This window comes from Nerophis lumbriciformis, linkage group LG07 (assembly GCF_033978685.3).
Source record: "Nerophis lumbriciformis linkage group LG07, RoL_Nlum_v2.1, whole genome shotgun sequence".
NCBI lineage: Eukaryota > Metazoa > Chordata > Actinopteri > Syngnathiformes > Syngnathidae > Nerophis > Nerophis lumbriciformis.
Genome location: NC_084554.2, coordinates 48770001 through 48784002, shown reverse-complemented (window position 1 = coordinate 48784002; position 14002 = coordinate 48770001). Strand labels below are relative to the sequence as shown.

The 14002-nt window shown below is 35.4% G+C and overlaps 1 protein-coding gene across 1 annotated transcript in view; it reads left to right on the top strand.

The window, feature by feature from the left end:
• Positions 1-1060: 1060 nt before the first annotated feature.
• The window catches only part of lsm5 (LSM5 homolog, U6 small nuclear RNA and mRNA degradation associated), a 16243-nt gene continuing 3301 nt past the window's right edge, over positions 1061-14002 (top strand). The window contains exons 1-2 of the mRNA XM_061964930.1: positions 1061-1221; positions 7582-7677. Coding sequence (XP_061820914.1) covers positions 1176-1221; positions 7582-7677 — 142 coding nt within the window. The 5' untranslated portion in view covers positions 1061-1175. The remainder of the gene's footprint in view (positions 1222-7581; positions 7678-14002) is intronic.

Here is a 14002-nt window from a genome sequence, read left to right as displayed (position 1 = left end):
ACAATTAAAAAAGGTTTTTGTAATTATTCTGTTTTTGTACTTATTTTGATTATTATTATTTCTCAATTGTTTGTAAATGTTGAAATTTATAAATAGAGGTTTAAAAAAAACACACACACAAAACTTCTGGCCTATTAATGGTTGACTTCCGGTTCTCGTGTCGGAAATCTGACCAAAAACGGATTTTCTGACTCGAGAACCGGAGGTCAATATTTATTGTTTTTGTTTTTGCTGACTAGTTATTTTATTTTTTTGTCGGATAGAATACAAATTAAACAGTGTTTTGGATGTACTTATTGTTTTTTGACACTGAAATATTTTTTATTTTCAGCCGAATAGAATACAAATTAAACGGTGTTTTGGATGTACTTATTGTTTTTTGACACTGAAATATTTTTTATTTTCAGCTTAATTTTTTTATTTTTCAAAATAAAATTCTTCTTTCTCAAAAAAAAAAAAAAAATACAATTAAAAAAAGGTTTTTGTAATTATTCTGTTTTTGTACTTATTTTGATTATTATTATTTCTCAATTGTTTGTAAATGTTGAAATGTATACATAAAGGTTTAAAAAAAACACACACAAATTTTTTTTCTGGCCTACTAATTGTTGACTTCCGGTTCTCGTGTCGGAAATCTGACCAAAAACGGATTTCTGACACGAGAACCGAAGGTCAATATTTATTGTTTTTGTTTTTTCTGACTAGTTATTTTATTTTTTTGTCGGATAGAATACAAATTAAACGGTGTTTTGGATGTAGTTATTGTTTTTTGACACTGAAATATTTTTTTTTTTACAGCTTATTTTTTTTTATATTTCAAAATAAAATTCTTCTTCTTCAAAAAATAAAAAAAAATTAAAAACATTTTTTTGTAATTATTCTGTTTTTGTAATTATTTTCATAATTATTATTTCTCAATTGTTTGTAAATGTTGCAATTCATAAATAAAAATCTACAAAATAAAAAAAAATAAAAAACTGCCGAGTCACGTGAAACACATCGGGAAAAACTATTTTGTATAAATTGTACAATTATTTTACTACTGTAAACAAGCATAGCGTGATATCGGCACTATATTCAACACGTAAAGATGTGATAGTCAGAAAATCGATTGCTTTTGCCTTAACATCCGTCCTTCTTGAGTTGACTGCTCGTGTCTGGCAGTCACATCCAACATGGCGGCCACGCAAACGACGAATCCTTCACAGTTGCTCCCGCTGGGTTTGTACTTTTTATTCTCATGTTTGAGTCATATGTTCAGCCTTATAACTACTACTACATGCGTTCCAAAGGCCTTCGACGCGGCGAGCCGAGGATAATTTATTTAATTATGTTTTTCTTGCTATTTAGCTAATGCAACCCACACGCGGCGAAAAATCTATTTTCACATTTTTTTAAATGACAATGGACAACAATAGCTGACATTTACCGCTAATTGTTGTAAGTAAACTAAATATAAACCACACATCTTAAGACACAATTGTCTTTTATGTATTTTTTTTCTTGTCTTTTTTAATCAATCCAACAAAACAATGCAGTTTTACCATGAATTGATTTACGTGGACCCCGATTTAAACAAGTTGAAAAACTTATTGGGGTGTTACCATTTAGTGGTCAATTGTTCGGAATATGTACTGTGCAATCTACTAATAAAAGTTTCAATCAATCCACAACAATGCCATAATAATGCAATTCCAAAACCAAACCCGACCCAGCAAAATTCAGAATAGCAATAAACAGAGCAATTGAGAGGAGACACAAACATGACACAAAACAATCCAAAAGCAGTCAGACAAAAATGAATATTATCAGAGGTGGGTAGAGTAGCCAGAAATTGTACTCAAGTAAGAGTACTGTTACTTTAGAGATTTATTACTCAAGTAAAAGTAAGGAGTAGTCACCCAAATATTTACTTGAGTAAAAGTATTAAGTATGTTGTGAAAAAACTACTCAAGTACTGAGTAACTGATGAGTAACATACACACACATATCATATATATATATACATTGATATATACAGTATATAATTTATATTTATTTATTTTGCCGTTTTTGTTTACATGTTAAGGTGTTTTAATGAATATACATGCATGTTTAACACATACAGATTCCTTTCTTTCATGAAGACAAGAATATAAGTTGGTGTACTACCTGATTCTGATGACTTGCATTGATTGTAATCAGACATTAGTGCTGATAACGTCCACGTTTTCAAATGGAGGAGAAAAAAAGTTCCTCCTTTCTGTCTAATACCACATGAAAGTGGTTGGTTTTTGGCATCTTATTTGTCCAGCTTCCATATTCGTTTTTATACACTTTACAAGAAATACATTGGCGGCAAACTCTGTAGCTTGCTAGCTTGTTTGCGCTGGCTTTCGGAGACTCTTATTTTGAAAGCGCAGGCGCGATGGAGCGGCACTTTTATTGTGAAGACAGGAACTGTGCAGTCAGTCTTTAGGCTTTTGACGGGATGTACGGTTGAAATAAAAAAGGGTCTTTTTTTCCTTCACACTTTTGATGGATTGATTGAAACTTGTATTAGTAGATTGCACAGTACAGTATATATTCCGTACAATTGACCACTAAATGGTAACACCCGAGTAAGTTTTTCAACTTGTTTAAGTCAGGTCATGTGACCGCCTGGCTCTGTTTGATTGGTCCAACGTCACCAATGACTGCATCTGATTGGTGGAACGGAGTGAACGTCACCAGTGACTGTATTTGTTGAAACGCAGGCACTATGAAGGTCTGTCTGACAGACCAAAACAAACAAAGCGTGCATTAACAGATCGATAAAAATTAGTAGCGAGTAGCAAGCTGAATGTAGATAAAAGTAGTGGAGTAAAAGTAGCGTTTCTTCTCTATAAATATACTCAAGTAAAAGTAAAAGTATGTTGCATTAAAACTACTCTTAGAAGTACAGTTTATCCAAAAAGTTACTCAAGTAGATGTAACGGAGTAAATGTAGCGCGTTACTACCCACCTCTGAATATTATCAACAACAATATCATTAGTGATGGGTTGATGAGGCGTCATGAAGCGTTTCGACACATTGCAAAACTGTATTGATACTGTGTCACTAAATACTGACATCTGCTGGACATTACAAATCCCTACAGGCAACCTATGGACCGACTCATCTGACACTGATTTTATGACCTAGTACAGGGGTCGGCAACCCAAAATGTTGAAAGAGCCATATTGGACCAAAAATACAAAAACAAATCTGTCTGGAGCCGCAACAAATTAAAAGCCATATAGTGTGTCATGAGATATACATTGAATTGAGATGACTTAAAGGAAACTAAATGACCTCAAATATAGCTACAAATTAGGCATAATGATGCAATATGTACATAGCTAGCCTAAATAGCATGTTAGCATCGATTAGCTTGCAGTCTTGCAGTGACCAAATATGTCTGATTAGCACTCCACACAAGTCAATAACATCAACAAAACTCACCTTTGTGCATTCATGCACAACGTTAAAAGTTTGGTGGACAAAATGAGACAGAAAAAGAAGTGGCATAAAACACGTCCTCGAAAGTCGGAGAAAGTTATACATGTAAACAAACCACGGTGAGTTCAAGGACCGCCAAAATTAGTTGGACAAAACGGCGCTCGCCAAATACTTGAGTCAGTGAAGCAGGTTTAATATAAACAATGTGCTTTATAACAATTAGGGAGGTTTGTGTCATGTTTGTCCTCCTACAGAAACCATATTAAAACAAAAAACATATTTTTTTCCCCTCATCTTTTTCCATTTTTCATACGTTTTTGAAAAAGCTCCAGAGAGCCACTCGGGCGGCGCTAAAGAGCCACATGCGGCTCTAGAGCCGCGGGTTGCCGACCCCTGACCTAGTATATACAATCATATAAACCAAGTCATTGTATTTCATTTAGGTTTATGTTATATCTTCATTTAAATAAAAATATATTTTTATCTTTTTTAGATACAGTCAATAAATAATGTGAACATGTATCATAACATGGAAATCTAAGAGAACATGTTGTGAATGAGGATGCTTGTGGACTGGGATTTTTTTATTTTTTACACATTTTTATTTTATTTTTTAAAAACCGTTTTTCCAACGTATTAAATTTTGGACATATTTCTCCGGCTGTAGAAAAGACTCGCTCACAGGGCACAGATAATATATATATAAATAAATAAATAAATATCGACACAGTTCGCGTATCGGTCACGTGACCGAAACAGCTCATGGTCGGTCACGTGACTTTCTAAAAGCGGTACGCGCAACGACACAGGGTTTTGCTCTATGAGCTCGACGCATCGGTGTTGCTGGACCCATCACTAATCAATATTAATAACAATTTCAACATAGCAGTGATTAAAAATCCCTCATTGACATTATCATTAGACATTTATAAAAAATAAAAACATTTAAATTAAAAAAAAAAAACAATAGTATCACAATTGTCTTAATTAGAGCAGAAATATATGTTTCCTATGTCTTTAACACAACATTCTCATTATTTTTGCCACCATTACATTTGCATTATAGAACTGAACAATTCTATGAACTGAGTAAAGTTATCATTTCTTTTTATTCCTTTCATGAAAATAAGCCACGTATACAGTTCACACTTTCATTGTTTTTGTTGTTGTTTCTCATTCATTTCCATGATCAGAAAGGAGCAGATGGAAGAATATTATTGTATTTATCTGCACCCTTTTTTAACACCAATTATATTCGATGACTTTATCACTGTTCCCTCCACCAACATACTTTTTAATTTTCATTTAAGCATTTTCACAATGACACGTCCAATCAAAATCAAAAATCAGCTTGATATAATGCCAGTTGTCTCTTTTTGTAACTTTTTTTAAATTCAAAAATATTCTTGCAACTTTTGAAGTCTTTCTTTAGAGAATTCCATGAACTGAGTAAAGTTATTTCTTTTTATTCCTTTCATGAAAATGCATATTTACTAGCCACGTACAGTTCACACTTTCATTGTTTTTTGGTTTCTCATACATTTCCATGATCAGAAATAGGGATGTCCGATAATGGCTTTTTGCCGATATCCGATATTCCGATATTGTCCAACTCTTAATTACCGATACCGATATCATCCGATACTGATATATACAGTCGTGGAATTAATACATTATTATGCCTAATTTGGACAACCAGGTATGGTGAAGATAAGGTCCTTTTTAAAAAAAACAATAATGAAATAAAATAAGATAAATAAATTAAAAACATTTCTTAAATAAAAAAAGAAAGTAAAACAATATAAAAACAGTTACATAGAAACTAGTAATGAATGAAAATGAGTAAAATTAACTGTTAAAGGTTAGTACTATTAGTGGACCAGCAGCACGCACAATCATGTGTGCTTACGGACTGTATCCCTTGCAGACTGTATTGATATATATTGATATATAATGTAGGAACCACAATATTAATAACAGAAAGAAACAACCCTTTTGTGTGAATGAGTGTAAATGGGGGAGGGAGGTTTTTTGGGTTGGTGCACTAATTGTAAGTGTATCTTGTGTTTTTTTATGTTGATTTAATAAAAATTTAAAAAAATACCGATAATAAAAAAACGATACCAATAATTTCCATTTATCGGCCGATGATATCGCCGGGCCGATATTATCGGACATCTCTAATCAGAAAGGAGCAGATGGAAGAATAATATTCTTATATTTATCTGCCCCCTTTTTTAACACTAATTATATTAGATGACTTTATCACTGTTCCCTCCACCAACATACTTTTTAATTTTCGTTTGAGCATTTTCACAATGACACGTCCAATCAAAATCAAAAATCAGCTTGATATAATGCCAGTTGTCTCTTTTTGTAACTTTTTCAATTCAAAAATATTTTTGCAACTTTTCAAGTCTTTCTTTAGAGAATTCCATGAACTGAGTAAAGTTATCATCATCGTCATTTCTTTTTATTCCTTTCATGAAAATGCATATATACAGGCCACGTACAGTTCACACTTTCATTGTTTGTTTGTTTGTTTCTTATACATTTCCATGATCAGAAAGGAGCAGATTGAAGAATAATATTATTATATTTATCTGCTCCCTTTTTTAACACCAATTATTTTAGATGACTTTATCACTGTTCCCTCCACCAACAACCGAACTCCAACTTACTTTTTCATTTTTGTTTAAGCATTTTCACAATGACACGTCCAATCAAAATCAAAAATCAGTTTGATATAATGCCAGTTGTCTCTTTCTGTAACTCTTTTTCAATTCAAAAATATTCTTGCAACTTTTTAAGTCGTTCTTTAGAGAATTCCGTGAACTGAGTGAAGTTATCATCATCATCGTCATTTCTTTTTATTCCTTTCATTAAAATGCATATTTACAAGCCACGTACAGTTCACACTTTCATTGTTTTTTTTGTTTCTCATACATTTCCATGTACAGAAAGGAGCAGATGGAAGAATAATATTCTTGTATTTATCTGGCCCCTTTTTTAACACCAATTATTTTAGATGACTTCATCACTGTTCCCTCCACCAACACCCGAACTCCAACATACTTTTTAATTTTCGTTTAAGCATTTTCACGATGACACGCCCAATCAAAAATCAGTTTGATATAATGCCAGTTGTCTCTTTTTGTAACTATTTTTCAATTCAAAAATATTCTTGCAACTTATCAAGTCTTTCTTTAGAGAATTCCATGCTTTCACACCAGCAACAGACAAGCACATTTGTTTCAAATTTGTTCGTGCTGTTGGATGTTTAAAAGTCATACGGCCTTCTGTGATTCTCATCTTCAGACGTGAACACGAATAACTTTTGTAAGTCCTTCGGAATAACTTTATTTCTAGCTTTGAACATCACTAATAGAGTATGCAATTCTACAATGTCTTTTAGTTGTAATAATCTTGACCTAATGAAGAGTGGATTTGTGTGGTCTCTATATTCTACTTTAAAAATAACACAAATTGCTCTTTTCTGTGAAAGAAATAAATGCATGATGTTGCTGTGATATGTAGTTCCCCATATTTCTGCACAATAATTGAAATAAGGTAGAATAATTGAGCAATATAACATTCTCATTGATTGTATTATACAGGAAACTGTATTTAACCTTCTTCAAAATGAATGCACTTTTAGATACCTTATTTTTCACATGCAATAAAGGAGCTTTCCATGTCAACTTCTCATCTAGGATGACCCCAAGAAATCTAATTTCAGACACCTCAATTTTCACACTGAGTAAAGTTATTGTACCTCACCTTTGTAATGATAGTGTTTGACCACATGGTGGTAGTACGAGTCTACAAATGACTAGGAACCAATGTATACTATGTGTCAGGTAGGACTCTTTAGAGAGGTACACACCTTGTACGCACGAGTGTTGAAGTAGCGTTTGTAATATGTGATCGTGATTAAAAGACAGTTCTACAAGTCATCCAACGATGTGTTATTTAAAACAATAACATAACAACCTTGTTGTTAAAACAGTTAACAAACGTCAACACATCATTATGTTAAGTAAAAGTGTCTCCTTAAAAATGTATTGTGGTGTAATCAGTGTTCTATGTAATAATAGTTGATCATTTACTTTCTTTTTCAGAGCTGGTAGACAAATGCATTGGTTCTCGAATCCACATCGTCATGAAAACGGACAAAGAAATCGTCGGCACTCTGCTGGGCTTCGATGACTTTGTCAGTATCCTTTTTGCATCTGCCAGGCATTTTCCCATAATATAATCATTTGAGTAATGTGTAGATAGTAGGGGTGTAACGGTACACAAAAATGTCGGTTCGGCACATACCTCGGTTTAGAGGTCACGATTCGGTTCATTTTCGGTACAGTAAGAAAACAGCAAAATATACATTTTTTTGGTTATTTATTTACCAAATTTGCAAAATCCTGCACCAAAAATATTTTTCTTAGTGGAATATTTCATGTGAAGTAATGGGAACCTTGGATAGGTCAATAATTCATAAAAACATTGATTTTTATTCAATATTACGTGTTGAGCAATGACAGATTGAAAGAAGAAAAAACAGCTTTGTTTTATTAGTCAACATTGCAACTTTTTCTAAATTACATTTAAGCTTTTTTATTTCACTTTTGTTATGTTTTTGTTTATTTTAATAGTATTTTTAGAATGTGCCGTGGGCCTTTAAAACATTAGTTGTGGGCCGCAAATGGCCTCCGGGGCACACTTTTGACACCCCTGCTATAGATAATAAAAAATTAAATGTGATAAATCTATGGATAAAAAGCAGAGCCTGGCGACGCATGCGCGTTTACATACCTGCCAACTACTCCGGTTTTCCCGTAATTAGTACGGTTTTCTTCAACCTATTCCGGGTTACGGTTGCAGTGATAAAAAATAAGTTTTTTCATTAGTTAAAAAAAAAAAATTTTTTTAAGTTTTATTCACGAAATCGCGTAACAACAATGACAATCGACACTGCTTCCCGTAACTTCCTATCGAGCCATTCCGAATGCCATGCGCGAGGCTATTTATTGCACCGCTGCCAAGCACGAGGCCATTGTTTCCAAACGAGCGAACGATCATGGAATCAGCCGGAGAAAAATCGCAAACGAGTCTTAAACCGAAAAGAAAACTGCAGTCGTTCCGTGAAGAATATTCAAAAGCCTATCCGGGAATAATTATCCGTTCCAAAAAGGGTGAAAACTACGTGAATTGCACCTTGTGCAGACAAGAATTTTCGATCGGACACGGAGGAATTAGCGATGTAAAAGACCACGTCGGGACAAAAAAACACAAGTCTAATGCCGTTGCTAGCGATACAAGTGGAAAACTTTCAACGTTTTTCGTCGCCCAAACAGATTCTTTGGATGTGATAAATGCCGAAGTTTTATTTACGGAGGCAATAATTGAGCATGGACTTCCAATCGCACTGGCTGATCACATGGGACAGTTATTTCGGAAAATGTTTCCCGACTCGAAAATCGCCAAAAAATACGGATGTGGTCGAACCAAAACATCAAACATTATTCAGTGTCTTGGAACAGAATCCTCAAAAAGTATCGCCGATGTCATGAAGACGGAACCATTTAGCATGTCGACTGACGGCAGCACCGATTATGACGATGTAAAACTGTACCCCATTTGTGTTCGATATTTCGATGACGACATTGGAAAAGTATTGTCAGTACTTCTGTCTTTGAGGGAATGCAATACGGCTTCCACAGGCGAAAACATTTACAAAATACTCGCGGAAGAAATAGACTCAAACGAAATTCCTTGGCAGAATTTGCTTTGCTTTGCTGCCGATAATGCTGCAGTGATGATGGGATCTAAAAAGGGTGTTGCAGCTTTCATTACGGAAATGTCTCCTTCGGTTTACATCGCCGGTAAGTACAGTTCGTAGCATAAAAAAAACTCACAAAACATACAATTTTAAGTAAATCTTTTATTACATAAACAATAAATCAAATCAAAAATTATTTCTGTGTACAGTATATCTTTTTATTTGTGATAACGATAACATGTTCAAAACAAAATAATTTCAAACTATTGAAGTTAGCTTACAGAATAAACATGTCAATCAACCCATATGATTTTTGCTGTAATATTTTTGTTTTGAAAAGTCACTGTGACTGATAGAAAAGTGATGGTTTTAGCAACATTTTAACCTGTCTGAATGCTAATAATCATTTTGCGTCGGGGGCGAAGTGAAACCCCCACCAGGACTTTGTCCTGGACCTACCGGGGCCTGCGGCCCCTGGACCCTGGCTACTAGGTTTTTCTGATTTCAAAAGTTGGCAGGTATGCATTAGTTGTGGGCCACAAATGGCCTCCGGGGCACACTTTTGACACCCCTGCTATAGATAATAAAAAATTAAATGTGATAAATCTATGGATAAAAAGCAGAGCCTGGCGACGCATGCGCGTTTATCATAACTCTCTCTCTCTCTCTGTCTCTGCCCCTCCCTCACTAATGCTGCTGCGCGCACAATTTGTTTTGTTTTTAACCCCTTCTTAACCCTGAACGTACATTGAAAATACACACAACCCTAACTCAAAATGCCGGACATTTGAGGCATTTAAGAAACTCCGCCCTGACAGCTCCGCAAAAGAGGACATGTCCGGTGAAAAGAGGACGTATGGTCAGTCTATCCTAGCCCGGTGCTAGCAGCGATTGGTTTCACCGGACATGTCCTCTTTTGCTAGCATGCTAGCAGCTAACGGGCTAGGATAGACTGACCATACGTCCTCTTTTCACCGGACATGTCCTCTTTTGCAGAGCTGTCAGGGCGGAGTTTCTTAAATGCCTCAAATGTCCGGCAGTTTGAGTTAGGGATGTCCCGATCCGATATTTGCCAAAAATTGCGTATCGGCAAGGCATGGGAAAATGCCGATCCAGATCCAGTTTAAAAAAAAAAAAAAACTCCGGTCCGTGTTTTCCAACGCACCGATTTAAATAATAAATTCCACTTTTCTGCTGCTCCGTAATTTCCGTTCCGCATTTTCCAGCACACCTTCAACACATCCACAGGTCTGTGAATTCTCACGCAGTTGCTTTTAGCTGCTGTCATTACACGACAGGCTCTTCTCACTCTTTCCTGTGTCTCCCTCTCACAGACAGCAAGTGCACCTTCTTACACACGTCACATACTGTCACGTCATACGTCACGAACTGTCACGTCATACGTCACATACTGTCACGTCATACGTCACATACGTATACGTCCTCCCCGAGCAGAGAGGTAGCAGCATGGCTAACGTTAGCTGTGATGCTAGAGCAGCCGTGCGAGCAACGCTCCCCCTAAGGTGCGCGCCTGTGCAATTGTGCACTGTTTAAGCGTCCTCTGCGCATAGCAAATGTATGCCACGCACAAAATCAAATAAAAAAATAAGCGCATAACAATTTTTGACACACGGACACGACAGAGAAAACAGTTTCCGTCATCATTGTTCAAATATTATGACGTCTGTCGAGACGCTTATCTCCATTCGGTGCCACACAAAATGCCGAGGCAAAAATTTCCACATCAACACCGTATGAAAAAATTAGTGATTTTTTTAGTTGTGATTTCCTTCTCTGCATGAAAGTTTAAAAGTAGCATATATTAATGCAGTATGAAGAAGAATGTTTTAATGTAGACATGCAAGCCTTGAAAGAAAATGTTGAAAATCAAGACTACATTTCCTGCAAATGGGTGCATTTCTACCCTATATTTTAACTTTAGATTTATTCTCATATCAAACTCTTTTTGCTGTCTTTTTGACACTTACATCAGGCGCCCCCCTCCACACCCTGGATTATAAATAATGTAAATAATTCAATGTGATTATCTTGTGTGATGACTGTATTATGATGATAGTATATATCTGTATCATGAATCAATTTAAGTGGACCCCGACTTAAACAAGTTGAAAAACTTATTTGGGTGTTACCATTTAGTGGTCAATTGTAAGGAATATGTACTTCACTGTGCAACCTACTAATAAAAGTCTCAATCAATCAATCAAAACACATAGAATCATCATACTGCTGTGATTATATGCATCAAGTGTTCATTCAAGGCTAAGGCAAAATATCGATATATATATTGTGTATCGCAATATGGCCTTAAAATATCACAATATTAAAAAAAGGCCATATTGCCCAGCCCTAGTTCAATGATGCCATTTCTGTTTGTCATGTATAATTTTGTCTATTTTGTGTTTATCCTTGAATAAACAGGTCAGTTTCTTGTTACCAACCATTGTGTATTATTCAAACTCCCCTAATTCAGCTGGCTAGTTGTTATCAAGAGTACTAAAAACCCTTTTCAACATGATTCTGACAACTAAGGAGGCTAAATAACTTTAAACTTTAATACATGCTCGGATAGGCCAGTATCGGTCAGTATCGGTATCGGTCAGTATCGGTATCGGATCGGAAATGCAAAAACAATATCGGTATCGGATCGGAAGTGCAAAAACCTGGATCGGGACATCCCTAGTTTGAGTATTGTTTACACAATGTGCAGTACACTACTTAATATGTCCGTGTGGAAACTTGTTCGGTACACTTCTGCACCGAACCGAAACCCCCGTACCGAAACGGTTCGATACAAATACACGTACCGTTGCACCCCTAGTAGATACAGTGGGTCTGGGTTCTTTTACACCTCACACCCCACTTAAAGCGTGAGTAAAGAATGCTCTATCGACCTGATAAGTCTGAAAGAGATGATACAATATTATCTGCGCACAGATGCTACCTGGTGGTGGTTTGAGCACACTAAAGCTCGCCCTGCATAGTCCCAGTCCTTAATGTTTTAGTCACACGCAGGATTCTCACAGGAATAAAGTAAAACTACAACCCCTTTCCATCACCAGACTCGATATGGAGCCCCTCTTTCACGCACAGACCGTATGGATAAAAACAAGTAAAGCTATTATTTTCATTACTTAATTGCATGTTTTTTGTCGCCCTGTTCAGGATTGCTTTAAAACTGATATGGTTAACATAATGAGCAAAAAAGACGCATTGAATTAACATATTTTTTGGAGTATTAGTCGCGCCAGAGTATATATAAGTCGCACCGGCCAAAAATGCATAACAAAGAAGGAAAAAAATATATAAGTCGCACCGGAGTATAAGTCGCATTTTTTGGGGAAATTTATTTGATAAAAGCCAACAGCAAGAATAGACATTTGAAAGGCAATTTAAAATAAATAAAGAATAGTGAACAACAGGCTGAATAAGTGTACGTTATATGAGGCATAAATAAGCAACTGGTATGTTAACGTAACATATTATGGTAAGAGTCATTCCAATAACTATAACATATAGAACATGCTATACGTTTACCAAACAATCTGTCACTCCTAATCGCTAAATCCCATGAAATCTTATACGTCTAGTCTCTTACGTGAATGAGATAAATAATATTATTTGATATTTTACGCTAATGTGTTAATCATTTCACACATAAGTCGCTCCAGAGTATAAGTCGCACCCCCGGCCAAACTATGAAAAAAACTGCGTCTTATAGTCCGAAAAATACGGTACTTAATTGCATGTTTTTTGTTGCCCTGTTCAGGATCGCTTTAAAACTGTTATGGTTAACATGATGAGCAAAAAAGACGCATTGAATTAGGTGTGTCCAAACTTTTGTACTGTACTGTATATACGGATATCTTAGTGTCTTCAAAGTGTGCAGTTTTTTTCCTGAAATAAGGACTTTTGTCGAGGCTGGAACCAGTTATTCATGTTTACATTGATTCTTATGGGGAACTCTGCTTCACTATTTGAGGTATGGCTGGACGATATGGCCTTTTATTAATATCTCGATATTTTTAAGCCATGTCACGATACACCATATATATCTCCATATTTTGCCTTAGCCTTGAATGAACACTTGATAGAATAGAATAGAACAGAATAGAAAGTACTTTATTGATCCCTGGGGGAAATTCAGCACCACAGTTTGCTCACAATAGACAATAATAATGATAAATAATATAATGTATGATTGATGCATATAATCACAGCAGTATGATGATTCTATGTGTCTACATTAAAACATTCTTGTTCATACTGCATTAATATATGCTACTTTTAAACTTTCATGCAAAGAGGGAAACCACAATTAAGTCAATTTAGCAAAAGTGTATTTATTAAAGAGTTATTAAGCAGTGGCACAAACATTCATGTCGTTTCCAAAACAGAAAGTGACATTTTAAAACAAGCTATTAGTGCACTTTTGTGCATGATGTCACTAAGATGACATATCAAAACAACACTACATTAAAGTGCATTTTTTGTACAGAACGCAACTACAATAGTTAAAAAAACAAATAAATTGCACTTTTGTGCATGATGTCACACAAGATATTTCAATAAGTGTCAAATAAAAATGAGCTGCATAATAGGAAATCAAATAGCGTATGTCCTTCGCTATGTGGTAGGTTCCTGCGGACGTTATCTCCTTCTGTTGTTGACTATTTTTTTCATACGGTTTTGATGTGGAAATGGTTGCTTCGGCATTTTGTTGGTTTGGCACCGAACAGAGATGT